This window comes from Geotrypetes seraphini, chromosome 2 (genome assembly GCF_902459505.1).
Source record: "Geotrypetes seraphini chromosome 2, aGeoSer1.1, whole genome shotgun sequence".
NCBI lineage: Eukaryota > Metazoa > Chordata > Amphibia > Gymnophiona > Dermophiidae > Geotrypetes > Geotrypetes seraphini.
In genome coordinates, this window is record NC_047085.1 from 424,208,336 (window position 1) to 424,228,779 (window position 20,444).

Sequence of the window (20,444 nt, forward strand, 5' to 3'; positions counted from 1 at the left end):
GTACTAAACCTAGCCAGGGGAGTGAGGTGACTGTTTTGAAGCCAGGAGTTTGCCAGGGCAGGAGCATTTGAGCATTACTCTTGTCAGTCACTACCAAACTCACATACTCTATATAGAAACCTAATTCAGGAACCCCCACTGGCTGTGAGAAACACAAATGCTCAATACCTTATACACCGTTACAGAAAGCACTTAAAGACAAGAAAATAAAAAGAAAGTGGAGAAAAATACCTCAGTTTGGCTTCATTGGTTAAAAAATCTCCACTTAATTCTGATCCTCAATATCACAAAACAGTACAGTGTTGCTCATATAAACACATGGGATGAAGGGCAGCACTCTTAAGCACAAGGGGAAAAATTCCACATTTTCAAAAATACAGACACAGTTCAAAAAAAGCAATGTCTTATCCAGAGATGAAGTAAAGAGAATACAAATACTTAGCTGTTGATACTGCTCATTTAATTGCCCCGAGTCTCCTGATACCACGCCCAGAATGTTAAAGCAATGTCCAAGAGCAGACAGATCTGCAAAAGACCCGATAGGGAACTTCCATGTTTCACCAAATAAGCCCACCACTCTTACAAAATTTAGGCAGTAGCTGTAAATAACAAGAAATGGTGCTGGGGATTACTCTTGTCCCCTGCTGCCTGCCAAAGAGATTTCTGGTAGGTGCAAGGAGGAGGTGCTTTTAATACACTGGCTCTGTTAAGAGGCTTCCCCAGAAGCTGCTTTTTTAGCCTTCACTAAATGCCCATCACCAGCCCAATTCCCACCCTCTGTGAATTAGGATGTGCTATCATGCCATCACGGTAACAGTTACCACACTCATTTGGCAACCACACACTTAGTGAAAGAGCCCCTTAGCCACTTACATGTGCATGCCCATCACTGTGTTTTTAATTTGAAAAAAAGATAATGTCACCTGAGAGAAGCTATTATCTTTCCATGAATAATGCGGCATGCAAGCTTAAATGCAAATTGTATTATTCATTTTGCATACTTGCATCCGATTATTCGATAAGATATGATGTGTGTTATTCTCCTTTTACTATAGAAAAAATGCTCTGCAATGGTAGAAGGCTGTCCCAGCATAGATCTGGGTTTACCAGCTCCAGAAAAACTTGCTATTGTTGTGCACTCTCAGGTCACACAAGCACTGGAAAACTTGACTATTGAATTATCTGAGTTGTTGGGAGGTGTGCTTTGTCATGTGAGAAAAAGAATAAGAAAAGTTTTTGACTCGAGCACAGCTAATACCTTTTGTAGAACTGAGCAGTGAACTTTTTTCTTCCTCTTTTGAATGCTTTCAGCCAGGACTCATTCCAGGCCTCCTGGATCTGCCAGTCAGGAGTGTGAAGAGGCTGGCTGTTTCTCTATAGTAGATGAAGTTTGAAACTTCTTGTAACTGGATAATTTCTCAGAGCACTGGGGAAGAATAAGAGACTGAGGCCTGAGGTGCCAGTGAGGTTCTTATTTCTAGATTGATTTAAGAGGCATTGAGGCTTTGAAAATGAGGTGTTTTTTTAGTGTCTCACTGGCTCCTAACCCTCAAACATGTTACTGAAGCAGTGACTTTAGAAAGCTGCTGCATTATGCTGGACATCCTGTAATCACTCTAGCTCTTTACATTGTCTTTGTCATCCTGAATAATTGTGTTTTGTTTTTCTTCCTTTAGATCAATTTTAGGAACAAGCTTTACCTTGCACCACTAACCACAGTATGTATACCTTTTTCCTTTCATGTAAAACTATTTTTTTAAAGCTATTTTATCCCAGGACAAGCAGGCAGCATATTCTTAACACATGGGTGACGTCACCGACGGAGCCCTCGGTACGGACCTTTTTAACTAGAAGTTTCTAGTTGGCCGCACCGCGCGTGCGCGAGTGCCTTCCCGCCCGACGGAGGAGTGCGTGGTCCCCAGTTTCTTCGTTTCCGCGGAGCGAAGAAGACGCGTGTGTTTTTTCAACGGCCGTTGAAACCACTTTTTTGCCTTCCCGCTCGCGCTTTTTTCCTTATTTTTTCTCTCTTTACCTTCGGGTTTATTTTTCTTTGATTTGCAAAAAAAAAAAAAAAAAAAACTTTGCTTTTTTCGCCTTTTTTCTTTCGTTTTTTGCCCCGGCGGGGCCTGTTGCCAGTATACAGGCCTCGGGCTTCGATTTTGCGGAGGCTATCTTCCCCTTCATGCCCCCGCAGGTCGGTTTTAAGAAGTGCCAGCGGTGTGCACGCCCGATCTCCATAACTGACCCACACAATTGGTGTTTGCAGTGTCTGGGTCCGGAGCATCGGGCGGACTCCTGCACCCGCTGTGCCACTCTTCAAAAGAGAACCCTTAAAAGCCGAAGAATTCAACAAACCCTTCTCTTCGGCACCGAGTCAGCGATGGACTCCTCACCTTCAACGGCGGTACCTCAAAAATCGGCACCGTCGACCTCGACACCGACCGACCCCACATCGGCGTCGCTGGCGCCAGGTAAGCCGGCTAAGAAGCCTTCCTCTTCCCTCGAGCGCCCTCCAGCTACGGTGGCGACACCGTCCCTACCGGCATCGCACCGGTCCCGCAAACGCTCCGCCCCGATCTCGGTGAGTGCCTCGTCATCGGCCTCCTCATCGCCGGGGCGTGGAGCGGCATCCAAGGAACCGAAGAAAAAGAAAGCGGTTCCGATGCCACCCCTAGATGACCGTATCTCGGCCATCTTAAAGGCTCAACTCCAGGAGCAGTTGAAGAAACAACTTGAACAACTGTTGCCCACTATCCTGGCACCGCTCCTTCCGGTACCAGACCGGCCCGAGCCCCGTACCGAGCCCCCGGTGTCCACCCCTTCGGTACCGGTGAACACCTCCATGCCGATCCTTTCGGCCCAACAACTTCATGGCGATCCGGTGGTTCATTCTCAGGCCACATTGGATCCTTCTCGGCACCAGGCGGTACGGCATTCTTCTCGGGACCGAGATCGACGCCGATCGTCCTCCCCTGGTACCGTTTCGGTGCGCTCTGGAAAATCTTTGTCCAAGACCCGCCACACCGCGCCCTCCACCCCGGTGTCTCGACATGCACCAGAGGTCAGGGACCCTGACTTATGGGAGGAAACTCCCCTCGGTACCGAGGAGGATCCCTCCTCATCTGATGAGGAACCATCGGCACCCGATGCCACCTCTAAACCAGAGCAGTCCTCATTTTCTAAATTTCTGAGAGAAATGTCTGCTGCCCTGTCTCTTCCCCTAGAATCTGACTCAAAAAAGTCTCAAGCCTTTCTAGAGGCTTTAGACTTTGAACAACCTCCTAAGGAGTTCCTCAAGCTTCCCGTGCATGACATCCTACGGGAAACGTTCTACAAAAACTTGGAAAATCCCCTTACGGTACCGGGAGCCCCCCGTAAACTGGACAACCTTTACCGTGTCATCCCTATTCCTGGATTCGACAAATCTCAATTGCCCCATGAGTCTCTTCTGGTGGAATCCACCTTAAAAAAGACTCAGGGCTCCAGTGTTTATGCCTCTACCCCTCCTGGCAGAGAAGGTAAGACCATGGACAAGTTTGGCAAGAGGCTTTACCAGAATGCCATGCTTGCCAACAGGGCGAACAACTATTCCTTCCATTTTTCTTTCTATCTGAAACACTTGGTCCAGCAACTGTCTGCCCTCCAGAAGTACCTGCCTGAGCGCAAGGTCCCGCTATTCCAACAACACATCTCTGGCCTTCTCCAAATGCGCAAATATATGGTCCGCTCAATATACGACTCCTTTGAGCTCACCTCTCGGGCCTCTGCCATGGCCGTAGCCATGCGTCGCTTAGCCTGGCTCAGAGTCTCCGACCTGGACATCAACCACCAGGATCGTTTGGCCAACGCCCCCTGTCTCGGGGATGAACTCTTTGGAGAGTCACTGGATTCCACCACCCAGAAACTCTCGGCCCATGAGACCAGGTGGGACACCCTGATCAAGCCGAAGAAGAAGGCTCCGCCTGCCCGACCCTATCGGCCTCAATCATCTTACCAGCGGAGGTTCTCAGCCAGGCCACTCAATCCGCCTCCCCAACAATCTCGGCGACCCCGTCAACAGCAACACCATGCTCAGGCTCGATCTCAGGCCACTCAACCCTCTAAGCCTTCTCAGCCTGCTAAACAATCTCAGCCCTTTTGCCTCCTCTCTCCAGGGCATAGCCAGTCATCCACCCTCACTGCCTCTTCCACAGCCTATCGGGGGTCGTCTCACCATTTTCTCCAGCCGTTGGGAAGTCATCACGTCGGACCAGTGGGTCCTCAACATCATCCGCCACGGCTACTCTCTCAACTTCCAGACTCTTCCACCGGACAACCTTCCCGTAGAGTCTGCTTCGCACTCATCTCAAGCCCCCCTCCTCCTGAGGGAGGTTCAATCCCTCCTCCTTCTCAATGCCATCGAAGAAGTACCTCCAGATCAAAGGGGTCAGGGATTCTACTCCCGCTACTTCCTGGTACCCAAAAAGACGGGAGACCTCCGTCCCATTCTCGATCTCAGGGACCTCAACAAGTGTCTGGTCAAGGAGAAGTTCAGAATGCTCTCCCTTGCCACGCTCTACCCTCTTCTTTCTCAACACGACTGGCTATGTTCCCTGGACCTCAAAGAGGCCTACACTCACATCTCCATCAATCAGAATTCTCGCCGCTACCTGCGGTTCCAGGTGCTGCACCACCACTATCAGTACAAGGTGCTACCGTTCGGCCTCGCTTCCTCACCCAGGGTCTTCACCAAGTGCCTTATAGTGGTAGCGGCCTTCCTCAGGTCGCACAACCTCCAGGTGTTTCCCTACTTGGACGATTGGTTGGTGAAAGCACCTTCATCTCAACTTGTGCTACAGGCTACTCATCACACCATCTCTCTCCTCCACCTCCTGGGGTTCGAGATCAACTACCCCAAGTCGCACCTGCTTCCCACCCAGCGACTTCAATTCATTGGAGCAGTTCTGGACACCACACTAATGAGGGCTTTTCTCCCCTCCGATCGTCAGCGGACCCTGCTCCACCTCTGTCGTCAGGTGCTCACGCATCCCTCCATTCCTGCCCGACAGATGATGGTCCTCCTGGGTCACATGGCCTCGACGGTGCATGTCCTTCCTCTGGCACGTCTCCACCTTCGCACACCTCAGTGGACTCTCGCCAACCAATGGTCACAGACTACGGATCTTCTTTCTCATCCCATCTCTGTGACATCGTCTCTTCAGCGATCTCTCCAATGGTGGTTGAACTCCTCAAATCTTTCCAGGGGTCTACTTTTTCATCTGCCCCCCCCACTCTATGATCATCACCACAGATGCGTCCCCCTACGCGTGGGGAGCTCACCTAGGAGATCTTCGCACCCAGGGACTTTGGACCCCACAGGAGCGTCGTCATCACATAAATTTCCTGGAACTCAGAGCCATGTTCTACGCCCTCAAGGCTTTACAACATCTTCTCTGCCCTCAAGTCCTCCTCATGTGCACAGACAATCAAGTCGCCATGTACTACATAAACAAGCAAGGCGGCACCGGATCTCGCCCCCTTTGCTTGGAGGCTCTGCGCATCTGGACCTGGGCCACGGACCGCAATCTCTTTCTCAGGGCGGTCTATATCCAGGGCGAACAGAACTCTCTGGCCGACAATCTCAGCCGCATCCTTCAACCTCACGAGTGGACGTTGGACCCTCCGACTCTGCTCTCCATCTTTGCTCGATGGGGCACTCCGCAGGTGGACCTCTTTGCAGCACCTCACAACCATCAGCTGCCCCAATTCTGCTCCAGACTCTTCTCTCCTCACCGTCTGGCTCCGGATGCATTCCTGCTCGACTGGAGGGATCGGTTCCTGTATGCCTTCCCTCCACTTCCTCTGATGTTGCGGACCTTGTCCAAACTCCGCAAGGACAACGCCACCATGATTCTTATCGCACCTCGGTGGCCTCGCCAACACTGGTTCTCACTCCTGCTCCAACTCAGCTCCAGGGAACCCATTCTCCTTCCTGTGTTTCCTACTCTACTTACGCAGCAACATCAGTCTCTACTGCATCCCAATCTGTCTTCGCTCCACCTGACAGCTTGGTTTCTCTCGGGCTGACCTCTCCAGAGAACCTATCTCAGCCGGTCCGCCTCATCTTGGATGCCTCCAGGAAGCCGGCCACCCTCCAATGTTACCATCAGAAATGGACCAGATTCTCCTCGTGGTGTCTCCGGCATCATCAGGAACCCACCTCCTTAGCGGTGGAAACTGTATTGGAATATTTGCTCTCGCTGTCCAATGCTGGCCTCAAAACTACCTCTATCAGAGTCCACCTCAGTGCCATCACTGCATTTCATGAGCCTATTCTCGGAAAACCCCTCACGGCTCATCCTCTGGTTTCCAGATTTATGAGAGGTCTCTTCAATATCAAACCGCCTCTCAAGCCTCCTCCTGTCGTCTGGGACCTCAATGTGGTTCTCTCAGCACTCATGAAACCTCCGTTTGAGCCTCTTGCTACTACTTCGCTCAGGCTTCTTACCTGGAAGGTGCTTTTCCTAATTGCCATCACCTCTGCCAGGAGGGTTAGCGAACTGCATGCACTGGTTGCTGACCCACCATTCACTGTTTTTCACCATGACAAGGTTGTTCTGCGTACCCACCCTAAATTCCTTCCCAAGGTGGTCTCGGCTTTTCACCTCAACCAGTCCATTGTGTTGCCCGTCTTCTTCCCTAAGCCGCACTCGCATCCTGGGGAACAGGCGTTGCACACGCTGGATTGTAAGCGTGCCCTTGCTTACTACCTTGATCGTACCAGAGCTCACCGAACATCCCCTCAGCTGTTTTTATCTTTCGATCCCAACCGTTTGGGTCGTCCTGTCTCCAAACGGACACTTTCAAATTGGCTTGCTGCCTGTATTGCTTTCTGCTATGCTCGGGCCGGTCTCTCACTGGAAGGAACTGTTACGGCCCACAGAGTCCGAGCTATGGCTGCTTCTGTAGCTTTCCTCCGCTCCACGCCCATCGAGGAAATCTGCAAGGCGGCCACTTGGTCCTCAGTTCACACATTCACTACTCACTACTGTCTGGATGCGTTCTCCAGACGGGATGGACACTTCGGCCAATCTGTGTTACAAAATTTATTTTCCTAATGGCCAACCATCCCACCTCCCTCTTTGTTAGCTTGGAGGTCACCCATGTGTTAAGAATATGCTGCCTGCTTGTCCTGGGATAAAGCACAGTTACTTACCGTAACAGGTGTTATCCAGGGACAGCAGGCAGATATTCTTACGTCCCACCCACCTCCCCGGGTTGGCTTCTTAGCTGGCTTATACTAACTGGGGACCACGCACTCCTCCGTCGGGCGGGAAGGCACTCGCGCACGCGCGGTGCGGCCAACTAGAAACTTCTAGTTAAAAAGGTCCGTACCGAGGGCTCCGTCGGTGACGTCACCCATGTGTTAAGAATATCTGCCTGCTGTCCCTGGATAACACCTGTTACGGTAAGTAACTGTGCTTTATTGTACAGTAACCCTAGGGGGGAAAATTTAAGTAGCCCATCTAACTGCAAAGTCCTCATATTGTTTTGTACCTGTGGACCTAGTAGGCAAATTTCAAAGAAAATGTACATGGATAGATTTCTTTTGAAAAAACTGTTGAGACAGGTACCTGTGGTAAAAGGACTCTCACACTTTGACTCACCTTATTCTTATTACATTTTATTATTTGCTAAGAATCAAACAGTAAATGAAACATACAATATAATCCTAAGGCTCTCTATACTAGTCTAATATTCCTAGTACCTTAGTAAAGTTTAATTAATCAGCTCAATAATACTACGATGCAGACAGTAGCCCAGCAGCAGAGGGGTGCTATCCAGTCTTTTGTACTAAGAGTATCACTTGTATGATTATCTCCCAACTGGCGAGAACTTATATGTGTGTGCTTACTGCAAAGAGCTCCTAGCTCTCAGAGAACGAGTCCATTCCCTTGAGACTAGAGTAGCAGACTTGTAGTAGCTGAGGGAGACAAAGAGATACATGGAGGATGTTGTAGAGAAGTCCCACCACCAGCCTGGCAGCCTCTATGCTGCCTTGGAGAGGGAGGTCTCCTAAAAGGAGAGCATCACCCTGGTGAAGTAGGAAATAATCCTGTAGCCAGAAACTGCTCACCAGGGGATGCAGTATCCTCTCGCTCTGAGGATGAGTCTCCAGGGGCTTCTGCCCAGGAGGGAAGGGTTAGGGCAACTGTTGTAGTTGGTGATTCAATCATTAGGCATTTAGATAATTTGGTGGCTGGTGAGTGTGAGGATCAACTGGTCACTTGCCTGCCCGGTGCAAAGGTGGCAGACCTCACACGTCACTTAGATAGGATTTTAGATAGTCCTGGGGAGGAGTCAGCTGTCTTGGTATATGTAGGTACCAATGATATAAGAAAATGTGGGAGGGAGGTTCTGAAAGCCATATTTAGGTTCCTGGGTAGAAATCAGAAATCCATATCCTCCAGGGTAGCATTTTTATAAATGCTCCCCATTCTAAGCACAAGATCCAAGAGGCAAGCAGAACTACAAAGTCTCAATGCATGCTTGAGACGATGGTGTAGCGATGAAGGAACTGGGCAACCTTCTGGCAAAGGGGAAGTCTAGTCTGAAAGGACGGACTCCACCTTAACTAGGATGGAACCAGGCTGCTGGCGCTAACGTTTAAAAAGGAGAGAGTTTGAAAACTGCTCTAAGATGGGGCGAAAGTCGACAGTCACCCAGAAGTAGGTGGTTCAGTGTAGAGTATTCTTGAAGAATACTATTGAAACAGATATCTAGGGAGTCCCAATAGAGAGGTTTCAATAATAGTGAAAGAGAGCTAGGAGTGTTTTTAAGAGGCAGGCTGTATAGAAAATCACAAGAACCCGAAAAATGCTAAGGAGGCTAAAAAGTAAACTTCAAAAAAGTAAGCCTCCCAGACCCCAAGAACTGGAACCAGATGGGGGGGAGAGACTAGAGCGGAGCTGGTGGAATAACTAATATATAACTATCCCTAATGAATGAGTGATAAACACAGGAAAGCCCTCAGTCACATAGCCACTCACTGGAAAATCCAGCAGAACAGGCTGTCACTGGCTTACACCCAACAGGGTGTTAACTGTGAAACATCCCCGGGCTTTTACACTGTGTGTGATTTATAATAAAGTGCACCCAACAGTGCTCGGTGTGAAAAAAGATAATAAATCAAAAAAACACACACTCGTTCCACCATAAACAGCAATAGTCTCTGCCCCTTATCAGGGGGTCAAATACAAACGTCCAAAACCAGCAAAGTGAAAGAGCCAACAGGAAGTACTTAGCTTCTCAGTGGAAACAAATAGCCAGCGAAGATCTTGATTCTTAATTCGTCCAACGGGACTCCGTTTCGGGGGTGCACACCCCCTTCGTCATGAACTGCTGGACTGCGCTGTGACCCTCCAAATGATCCGGCACAGCTTAGATTGACAGAGCTGGAAATGGCGCTGAGCAGAACGGAACGCCTCTAATTTAAACTGCAGATACTGAAATGTGATTGGATGGAAAAGTCACATGAATCCCCTGAAGCCACAGGGGAAGAAAAGAAAATCACTACCCCCAGAGAAACAAAAAATTATGAAAAAACAATGAACCAGATTGAACCAGAATGAACCAGAGCCTTATTGAGCACCGCTCACGTATAAACACTCAATCAATGACTTCAAGTTCAAGTTCAAGTTTATTGATTCTTAATGAATCGCCTATTATAGATTACTAGGCGATGTACAAAACCATAAAACATATAAAATAGACTTCACCGTTAGTACCTCACTGTGTTCAATTGGGACATACTTTCCAAGAGTTACGCTGGTCTATCATTGAACAAGTTTACGAACATTATCAGGGAGATAAAACTCAGGTTACAACGGAGGGAGCAAAACTGGATTTTTGAACTGCAAGCATTGGCTCCCACTGGACATAATGATTATATTGAATGGCATCATGCCTTTTAAAGGATCTGGTTCATTGTTTTTTCATAATTTTTTTGTTTCTCTGGGGGTAGTGATTTTCTTTTCTTCCCCTGTGGCTTCAGGGGATTCATGTGACTTTTCCATCCAATCACATTTCAGTATCTGCAGTTTAAATTAGAGGCGTTCCGTTCTGCTCAGCGCCATTTCCAGCTCTGTCAATCTAAGCTGTGCCGGATCATTTGGAGGGTCACAGCGCAGTCCAGCAGTTCATGACGAAGGGGGTGTGCACCCCCGAAACGGAGTCCCGTTGGACGAATTAAGAATCAAGATCTTCGCTGGCTGTTTGTTTCCACTGAGAAGCTAAGTACTTACTGTTGGCTCTTTCACTTTGCTGGTTTTGGACGTTTGTATTTGACCCCCCGGATAAGGGGCAGAGACTATTGCTGTTTATGGTGGAACGAGTGTGTGTTTTTTTGATTTATTATCTTTTTTCACACCGAGCACTGTTGGGTGCACTTTATTATAAATCACACACAGTGTAAAAGCCCGGGGATGTTTCACAGTTAACACCCTGTTGGGTGTAAGCCAGTGACAGCCTGTTCCGCTGGATTTTCCAGTGAGTGGCTGTGTGACTGAGGGCTTTCCTGTGTTTATCACTCATTCATTAGGGATAGTTATATATTAGTTATTCCACCAGCTCCGCTCTAGTCTCTCCCCCCCATCTGGTTCCAGTTCTTGGGGTCTGGGAGGTTTACTTTTTTGAAGTTTAAGAGGCAGGCAGCATAAAGGACTCAAATTATCCCTGTCATCTTCTCAGCAGCCTGTAGATACAAGGAAAAAATGCAATTTGAAGTCTGTATACAAATGCTAGAAGCCTAAAACATAAGATAGGAGAGTTAGAGTATATAGCACTGAATGAAGAGGTAAATATAATAGGCATCTCAGAGACCTGGTGGAAGGAGGAAAATTATATCACAATGATAGAGTAGATCAAGTTGGAGAAGGGGTTGCACTATATGTTAAAGAGGGAATTGAATCAAACAAAATAAACATTCTGCATGACTATGGTAGCAATGTGGAATCCATATGGATAGAAATTCCATGTGTGAAGGGAAGGAATATACAGATAAGGTTATACTACCATCTCCTGGGACAGAATGAGCAGAGAGATGAATAAATACATTTTTTTTGAGATTAGGAAAGCTGGAAAATTGGGCAACAGTATAATAATGAGTGATTTCAATTACCAAATAACTCGCAGTAAAGTGAGAGGAAGGGAGGGAAAGAGATGCTGAGGTGGGGGAGGGAATGGGTTTTTGGACACAGAAGGCATGGACTTGGGAGAGAGGAAGGGAGGGAAAGAGATGCTGAGGTGGGGGAGGGAATGGGTTTTTGGACAAAGAAGGCATGGACTTGGGAGAGAGGAAGGGAGGGAAAGAGATGCTGAGGTGGGGGAGGGAATGGGTTTTTGGACACAGAAGGCATGGACTTGGGAGAGAGGAAGGGAGGGAAAGAGATGCTGAGGTGGGGGACGGAATGGGTTTTTGGACACAGAAGGCATGGACTTGGGAGAGAGGAAGGGAGGGAAAGAGATGCTGAGGTGGAGGATGGAATGGGTTTTTGGACACAGAAGGCATGGACTTGGGAGAGAGGAAGGGAGGGAAAGAGATGCTGAGGTGGGGGATGGAATGGGTTTTTGGACACAGAAGGCATGGACTTGGGAGAGAGGAAGGGAGGGAAAGAGATGCTGAGGTGGGGGATGGAATGGGTTTTTGGACACAGAAGGCATGGACTTAGGAGAGAGGAAGGGAGGGAAAGAGATGCTGAGGTGGGAGAGAGAATGGGTTTTTGGACACAGAAGGCATGGACTTGGGAGAGAGGAAGGGAGGGAAAGAGATGCTGAGGTGGGAGAGGGAATGGGTTTTTGGACACAGAAGGCATGGACTTGAGAGAGAGGAAGGGAGGGAAAGATGCTGAGGTGGGGGAGGGAATGGGTTTTTGGACACAGAAGGCATGGACTTGGGAGAGAGGAAAGGAGGGAAAGAGATGCTGAGGTGGGGGAGGGAATGGGTTTTTGAACACAGAAGTATGGACTTGGGAGAGAGGAAGGAAGGGAAAGAGATGCTGAGGTGGGGGAGGGAATGTGTTTTTGGACACAGAAGGCATGGACTTAGGAGAGAGGAAGGGAGGGAAAGAGATGCTGAGGTGGGAGAGAGAATGGGTTTTTGGACACAGAAGGCATGGACTTGGGAGAGAGGAAGGGAGGGAAAGAGATGCTGAGGTGGGAGAGGGAATGGGTTTTTGGACACAGAAGGCATGGACTTGGGAGAGAGGAAGGGAGGGAAAGAGATGCTGAGGTGGGGGAGGGAATAGGTTTTTGGACACAGAAGGCATGGACTTGGGAGAGAGGAAAGGAGGGAAAGAGATGCTGAGGTGGGGAGGGAATGGGTTTTTGAACACAGAAGTATGGACTTGGGAGAGAGGAAGGAAGGGAAAGAGATGCTGAGGTGGGAGAGAGAATGGGTTTTTGGACACAGAAGGCATGGACTTGGGAGAGAGGAAGGGAGGGAAAGAGATGCTGAGGTGGGGGAGGGAATGGGTTTTTGGACACAGAAAGCATGGACTTGGGAGAGAGGAAGGGAGGGAAAGAGATGCTGAGGTGGGAGAGAGAATCGGTTTTTGGACACAGAAGGCATGGACTTGGGAGAGAGGAAGGGAGGGAAAAAGATGCTGAGGTGGGGGAGGGAATGGGTTTTTGGACACAGAAAGCATGGACTTGGGAGAGAGGAAGGGAGGGAAAGAGATGGCTGTGTACACGGGGAATAGAAGAAAGGAGAATTTTTAGTCATAGGGAGGGAGTGAGGTACAGAAAGTGGCATACCAGGGTGGGGGGGGTTAGGGTTGGGGGGGGGGGCGGTCCTCCCCGCCCCGGGTTTACGTCCCAAGGGGGTGCACAGCTGGCCACCCTCCAGTATTCTCCCTAGGCCGGCAAACTGCGGCTCTTTAGCCACTTGAGTGCCACCGCCGCCATTGGGAACAGGCCGGCGCAAAGTTCTCCCTGCTTTTCCTTGTGGGGCCGGCCAACTCTCGCCACTCGCGTCAATTCTGACGTCGGAGAGGACGTTCTGGGCCAGCCAATCGCTGCCTGGCTGGCCTAGAACGTCCTCTCCGACGTTAGAATTGACGTCGGGTGGCGAGAGTTGGTCGGCCCCGCGGGGAAGAGAAGCAGTCTATTCCCCAGTGGCGGTGGCAGCATTTTCCCAATGGTATTGCATAGGGGAGGGCAGGGAGAAAGAAAGAAAGGGGGGACAGGAAGCCAGAAAGAAAGAAAGGGGGCAGGGTGAAACAAAGAAAAATGGGGCACGGAAAGAGAGAGAGAGAAAGACAGACATACAGAACGAAAGAGGGTGTGGAGAAAGAGAGAAGGGGGCAGGGTGAGAGAGAGAAAACCAGACATACAGAAAGAAAGGGGTATGGAGAGAGAGAAAAAGAAAGAAGGGGCAGGGTGAAACAAAGAAAAAGTGGGGAGGGAATGAGGTCTGGAGGAGAGGAAGCATACAGGAGGCTGAAAAAGGGAAGAAATATTGGATGCACAGTCAGAAGAATAAAGTGCAACCAGAGACTGATGAAATTACCAAAGGTAGGAAAAATGGTTTTATTTTCAATTTAGTGATCAAAATGTGTCTGCTTTGAGAATTTATATATGCTGTCTATATTTTGCACTATGGCCCCCTTTTACTAAACCGCAATAGCGTTTTTTAGCGCAGGGAGCCTATGAGCGTTGAGAGCAGCGTGGGGCATTCATCGCAGCTCCCTGAGCTAAAAACCGCTATCGCGTTTTTGTAAAAAGGGAGGGGGAATATTTGTCTATTTTTGTATAGTTGTTACTGAGGTGACATTGCATAAAGTCATCTGCCTTGACCTCTTTGAAAACCCGCGGAATATAAATGATAATTAACATTTTCTCTGCGTACAGTGTGCTTTGTGTTTTTAAAATTTTATTGTTGGTAGATCATTTTGACTCGGCCACAAAGGTAAGGGGGAGGGAGGGAGAGGAACTGCTGAAAGACATCTAGTAATCCTTGAAGGCTTGACTGTGCAGGGAATTATTTTTGTAAAATCATGTTTTGTTATGTGACTGGCATTATTTAGACTTTAATTTCTATGAATGAATAGAATGAAAACTATATAAATTACTTGCTTGTTTTTATGTGCGTGTGCTGAAGGAAAGTGGAGAGAGAGTGGGCTGAGGACACTGAAGGGAAATGGGGAAGAGAGAATGGGGAGAAGACGCTGATTTATAAATTGACAATTGTACAGAATATTGTTTCTTTTTTATATTCATCCATAGCTGCATGTTAATGATGTGCTCATATGCACTTATTTATCATCATAACATATACATCATCATTAACATGCAGCTGTGGATGTGTAAGGACAGGTTGAGGAGGATGGATGGGAAGGAAGGAAGGTGCACATATCAACATATCGTACATTTTTAACATGCATGATGCAGCTATAGGCAAGCAGAGGAGGATGTGTATGTTCAGATATGCGCTCAGATGTGTAGTTTTTTCTGATATATTTATTAAGCTTACAGTATTTATAAAAACACATTTAATACTTGTTACAAAAAATATTGTGCAATTGTGATCTACTTCTGGCCTACAAAGGTCAAAAGAAATCCTTAACTGAGATTTTACATTCAAAAGTGAATTATAGCTACTAGCACTATTATTTATTAGTTATTTATTATGCAGATGTTTGTTAGTTTGTTATTAGTTCAGTATTAGACATATGTTAGTTTAGAATAGATAGGTATAGATTAGTTTAGTTTAGGTTAGGTTAGGGCCCTGCTGAAAGAGTCTACCTTGACGTGGTTGCAGGCTTACAAATCTTTTGGTCAAAGAGTGCGGCGACAGAGAAAAGTATGTGTGTATTCGGCCCATGGAAGAAGGGGGGGTCGGGGGGGGAGGGGTGCGTGGGGGGCCCAATAGGATTGCTCAGTAAGGGGCCCAGAAATTTCTGATGGCAGCCCTGCGCGCCACTTCTGAATGGCTGACTCAGTTCTTGTGCGCTGCTAGCCCCGATGTTCCGGTAATCAGCAGGCAGCCGCCCTGCGAAGCACCAGCGACCAGCACAATTACAGAGTGTAGTGAGCCCAGGCATTAGCGCGCTTGTGCACTGCGGGCCCCGACAAGCAGCAGGCAGCTGTCCACAGACCTCCAAAATTTAAAGGTACCACGGGGGGGGGGGGGGCTGGGATGGAATTTAAAGGTGCTGGGGGCTGGGATAGAATTTAAAGGTGCTGGAGGGTATGTAAAAGTGATGATTGATTGGGGGAGGGGAGCTGAGATGGAATTTAAAGGTGCCGGGGGGCTGGGACGGAATTTAAAGGTGTCGGGTATATATTAGTATACAATTTGGTTCAGAATGGGGTTTTTTCTTGTTTTCCTTCTCTAAATCTGGGGTGCATCTTATGGAGTGAAAAATACGGTATTTTTAGATTTGGTTGTTAGTGGAATGCATGGCATAGTATGGGAGGTATGGGTCTGCTTGGAAACAGTGATCATAAGATGATCAAATCTGAGCTGATATCACTAGTAGTAGCATTTAATTTTTGAAAGGGTAACTATAATAAATGAGGAAAATGGTTAAAACTAAAAGGATCAGTGGCAAAGGTTAGGATTGTACACTAGGCATGGATGTTATTTTTTACCTGTGATATGTACTAAGAAGGAGGCTTTGGAGTAGTAAAGGGTTTTGTGTATCCTTTCACTACATTTGTGAGCAACACTGAGGATTTTCTCCACTATTTCTGTGAGGATCCTATTCCAATATAAGTTTTGATTTTGTTTTATATGAATGGAGTTATTGGGTTGTTTGTTGATATTTAGATCCATTTTGCTCTATTTTTGTTATTTAAAAATACCATCATAGAAGCCCAGAACATATGCATTCTACATATTAACAAAGGTAGAAAGAAGAGAAAATGAGAGCTGGCATAGTTAAAAGGTGAAGTGAAAGAGGCTAATAGAGCCACAACATCTTTTAAAGATTGGAAAAGGATCCAAATGAACAAAATGAGAAGAGATATAAGCACTAAGAATATGAAGAGAAACTTGCCTAAGAGGCAAAAACTCATAGTAACAATATTTTTAGGTACATCAGTGTCAGAAAACCTGCGAGGGAATCTGTGGAACCATTGAATGATCAAGGAGCAAAAGAGGTGGTTAGGAAGGATAAGGCCATAGTGGAGAGACTGAATGAATTCTTTGCTTCGATCTTTATGGAAGAAGATGTAAGAGATTTTACCTGAACCAGAAATGTTTTTCAAGGGTGATGATGCAGAGGAACTGGAAGAAATCTCAGTGAACCTGGAAGACGTACTGGGTTAAACTGACAAGTTAAAGAGAGAGAAATCACCTGGATCGGATGGTATACATCCAAGGGTACTGAAAGAACTCAAACATGAAATTGCTGATCTGCTGTTAGTGCTGCTGTCACTAAAATCGTCTGTAGTATCTTAAGATTGGAGAGTGGTCAATGTTAGGCCAATTTTTAGAAAGGGTTTCGGAGAGATCCAGGATATTACAGACTGGTAAGCCTGACTTCAGTGCCAGGCAAAATAGTGGAAACTGTTAAAAAGAATAAAATTACGGAATACATAGAAAAATATGGTTTAATGTGACAGAGTCAGTATGGGTTCAGCCAAGAAAAGTTTTTGCTTCGCCAATTTGACTTCTTTGAAGGTATGAATAAACATGGATAAAGGTGAGCCAATTGATGTAGTGTATCTAGATTTTCAGAAAACTTTTGCCAAAATTCCTCATAAGATGTTCCTGAGAAAATTAGTCATGGGATAGGAGGCAATGTTCAGTTGTGGATTTAGGAATTGGTTATCGGACAGAAAACAGATGGTAGACTAAGTGGCCAGCCATTTTTCTCAATAGAGGAGGATAAATAGCGAAATGCTGCAGTACTATTTAACTTATTTATAAATGATCTGGAAATTGGAACAAGAGGTGAGGTGATTAATTTTACAGACAACACTAAACTGTTCAAAGTTGTTAAAGCGCATGCGGACCGTGAAAAGTTGTAGGCAGACTTTAAGAAATTGGAAGACATTATCCAAATGTCAGATGAAGTTTAATGTGGACAAATACAAAGTGATGCATATTGGGAAGAATAACCCAAATCATAGTTACCAGATGCTAGGGTCCACCTCGGGGGTCAGCACCCAAGAAAAAGATCTGGGTGTCAGTGTAGAAAATATGCTGAAACTTTCTGCCCAATGTGCAGCAACAGCCAAAAAAAGTAAACTAGATGCTAGGAATTATTAGAAAAGGGACGGTAAATAAGACTAATAATGTTATAATGCCCCTATATCGCTCCATGGTGCAACCTCACCTTGAGTTTTGGGTTCAATTCTAGTCGCCTTATTGCAAAAAAGATGATTATGGCAGAATTAGAAAAGGAAGAGCAACCAAGATGATAAAGGGGATGGAACTCCTCTCATATGAGGAGAGACTAAAGAGGTTAGGGCTCTTCAGCTTGGAAAAGAGACAGCTGAGGGGAGATATGATTGAAGTCTACAAAATCCTGAGTGGTGTAGAAGAGTACAAGTGGATCGATTTTTATTTTTATTTTTTTTACTCTTATCGTAAATTGCAAAGACTAGGGGACACTCGATGAAGCTACAGGGAAATACTTTTAAAATCAATAGGAGAAAATATTTTTCACTCGGAGAAAAGTTAAGCTCTGGAACAAGTTTCTGGAGGAAAAGTCCATAGTCTGCTATTGGACAAGGAGGAAGCTAATGCAAAATGCAGCGGTCAAATTGATCTTTGGGCTGAGGAAGTTTGACCATGTGACACCCTACTACCGGCAGCTGCATTGGCTGCCAATGGAGGCTTCTGCTTCAAAGCACTACACGGACTTGCTCTAAATATTTAACTGACCTTTTTGTCTTCTCAGCCAACAGACATAAGAGAAGCTCACATTCCAACTTCGTTTCCCCCCCAGTGAGAGGTTGTAAACTGAAAAAACACCATGAACATCTTCTCTCGCACCAAGCAGCATCATGGGGTAAAGACCTAGAACAATTGCTTTCGCCCACTACTTATGAGGAATTTAGGAAACGTCTGAAAACACACCTGTTCCTAAAGTATCTAGACAACTGATCGTCTCTTCTCTCTCCCCTCTATAGCGATTAACTTATTCTATTGATCACTCTCTCCTCAAAAATGGATTTCCTGTCCTATTAACCCTCTTTCTTCCTCCCCTCTTAAAGTCAATCAATTTGTACCTTTGCTTAATCTTTGTAAACCGCATAGAACTTCACGGTATTGCGGTAAATAAGCTATTATTATTATTATTAATGCTTGCTCTGGATTGGTAGCATGGAATGTTGCTACTATTTGTTTTTTTTGCCAGGTAGTTGTGACCTGTATTGGCCACCATGAAGATAGGATACTGGGCTAGATAGACCATTGGTCTGACCTAGTAAAGCTATTCTTTTGTACTTCTATTTTTTTTTTTTTGTGGGTAGAAGGAAGAGATATAAAATTCAGCTCCAGGAACACTCCTTTCTAGTATAGCCTAAGGTCCATGTGTAGTAGCTGTTCTGAGCGCAGTAAGTTTTTGACTGGTCAGTTTACCTGGGGATGTGGCTTTGAAAATTCCCTCCCCCCTCCTACCATGTATTGTGTATCTTTTGTTCAAAACATATCCCATGTTACACTACCTAAATTATCATTATGACTTCTGAACATAGTACCGTTATAAATAATAATCAGGCAAAAATTAATTTTGTGATTTATAACTTCTTTTGGGTTTGACCTGGTAGTGTAATTTTTGCTAGAGAAGAGACAATGTATCCCAAATGCTTTGTTTTGGGGAAGCGGGTCCCTCTGATGTAATTTTGAGCTCCTGATGTATCTGAAAGTAAGAGGGCTTACTTTGGTACATATTATATCTTTTAATTTTCTATCTTGTTTGTGAATCTCATATTCTACCCAGAAGGCAACGAGAAACATGTGTAATGATGTAAAACTGTTTTTCCCTATATTTTGTGGGCATATTCTTGGAGGTTAGTGCATTTGTAGATTTTTATTCTTATCTAGAATTTTGCCAGTTGTGAACTTTGGAGTATATTTGTCCATAGCCCGTAAGTGATGCGTGCCTGAGGACCGGAAGAGACTTCACTTTTCTCACAAGTTTTTTTTCCAATGAAGAAGCAAAGTGGCTTAGAAAAGGGCAGTGCTTTGGCCCTGTTTTTCACTATTGCTATTGTCTCGGCACAGAATTTTTCTCTGTAACCATTCTGACTTCCTTGGTCTTGTTAAATTTTTCAGAATTCCAGTAATACAGATTTCCTAAGACCCTAAAGGGGCCTGTTGTTTTTTCCCCATTTGCTGCTTCATGTGCAGCTGATCCACAGGAACCTTGGTTGACACCTCTGCTATTCTAGTCTGCTGTGGTTGCATCTGGAGTTGTAAATGGAGAGGGGATGGGGAAGGATCTGGATGAGCCCTCCCCACCAAGAATTGCATCCTTTCTGCAGAACTGTATATCCACTGACCTGCATGACAATTCACATTTTGCGGTTTATCTTTCAGCAATGCACATCACATTCCAGCTAAATCTGATCTTTATTAGAGCTATTAATGAAAACAAAAGGACTAAGGGCTAGATTCACTAAGGACACCTCCGATCACTAACCTTACTCCCTATCCGATCTGCACTCGATCCGATCCACACTTGCAAATGAGGGGGAATGGCATGCAAATGTAGGAAGGCAGTGATTCACTAAAAAAATTTCATGAACACCGAATGTGGTGGCCGATCAAAAAATAAGCGACAGCTGAGAACCAGTCACTCAGGTCCTTTCCGACTGCCCTACTCTCTGCCACCCTCCTCTCTGCCCTGACTTGCTGCCCTGCTCTCTGCCCTGACTCTCCTGCCCATACCTACAGTGCGAGCCAGTGGGTTTAAAGCGGGTTAAAACCTCGGGCTTGCGAAGTTAAAAAAAAAGTTTCAAGCTCTGTAAGCATGCGCAGACCATCTACAGACAAAGAAGATGGTCTGCGCATGCTTCAGGATCACCCTTCAGTGATCCCTGTGGTCGGTTGGGGCATGACTCCGATCACCCTCATTTGCATGAGGACGCTTCATAAATAAGCCCCCCCAGCCACGGATCAGTGGATCTGTGGCCTTAGTGAATCTAGCCCTAAGACAACATTCTAGTATTGCCCTTAAACCCTCTACACTCAATCTGACAGGGTGTGATTCAGGGATTGGGAAAATGTTTTATCAGCATTACTAATGTTCAGAAATCCTCCATTGTGTTTTTAGTGCGGTAACCTCCCTTTCCGAAGAATATGCAAACGTTTTGGAGCAGATGTCACGTGTGGAGAAATGGCTGTTTGCACAAATTTGCTTCAGGGACAGTCCTCTGAATGGGCCCTGTTAAAGCGCCATCATACAGAAGATTTATTTGGCATTCAGGTTTGTCCCCATCTCATCAGGGTT

The 20,444-nt window shown here is 46.2% G+C and overlaps 1 protein-coding gene across 1 annotated transcript in view; it reads left to right on the plus strand.

The window, feature by feature from the left end:
• Window positions 1-20,444, plus strand: part of DUS3L (dihydrouridine synthase 3 like) — a 61,867-nt gene that overhangs the window by 13,947 nt on the left and 27,476 nt on the right. Inside the window, exons 5-6 of the mRNA XM_033931189.1 lie at window positions 1,677-1,718; window positions 20,268-20,420. Coding sequence (XP_033787080.1) covers window positions 1,677-1,718; window positions 20,268-20,420 — 195 coding nt within the window. The remainder of the gene's footprint in view (window positions 1-1,676; window positions 1,719-20,267; window positions 20,421-20,444) is intronic.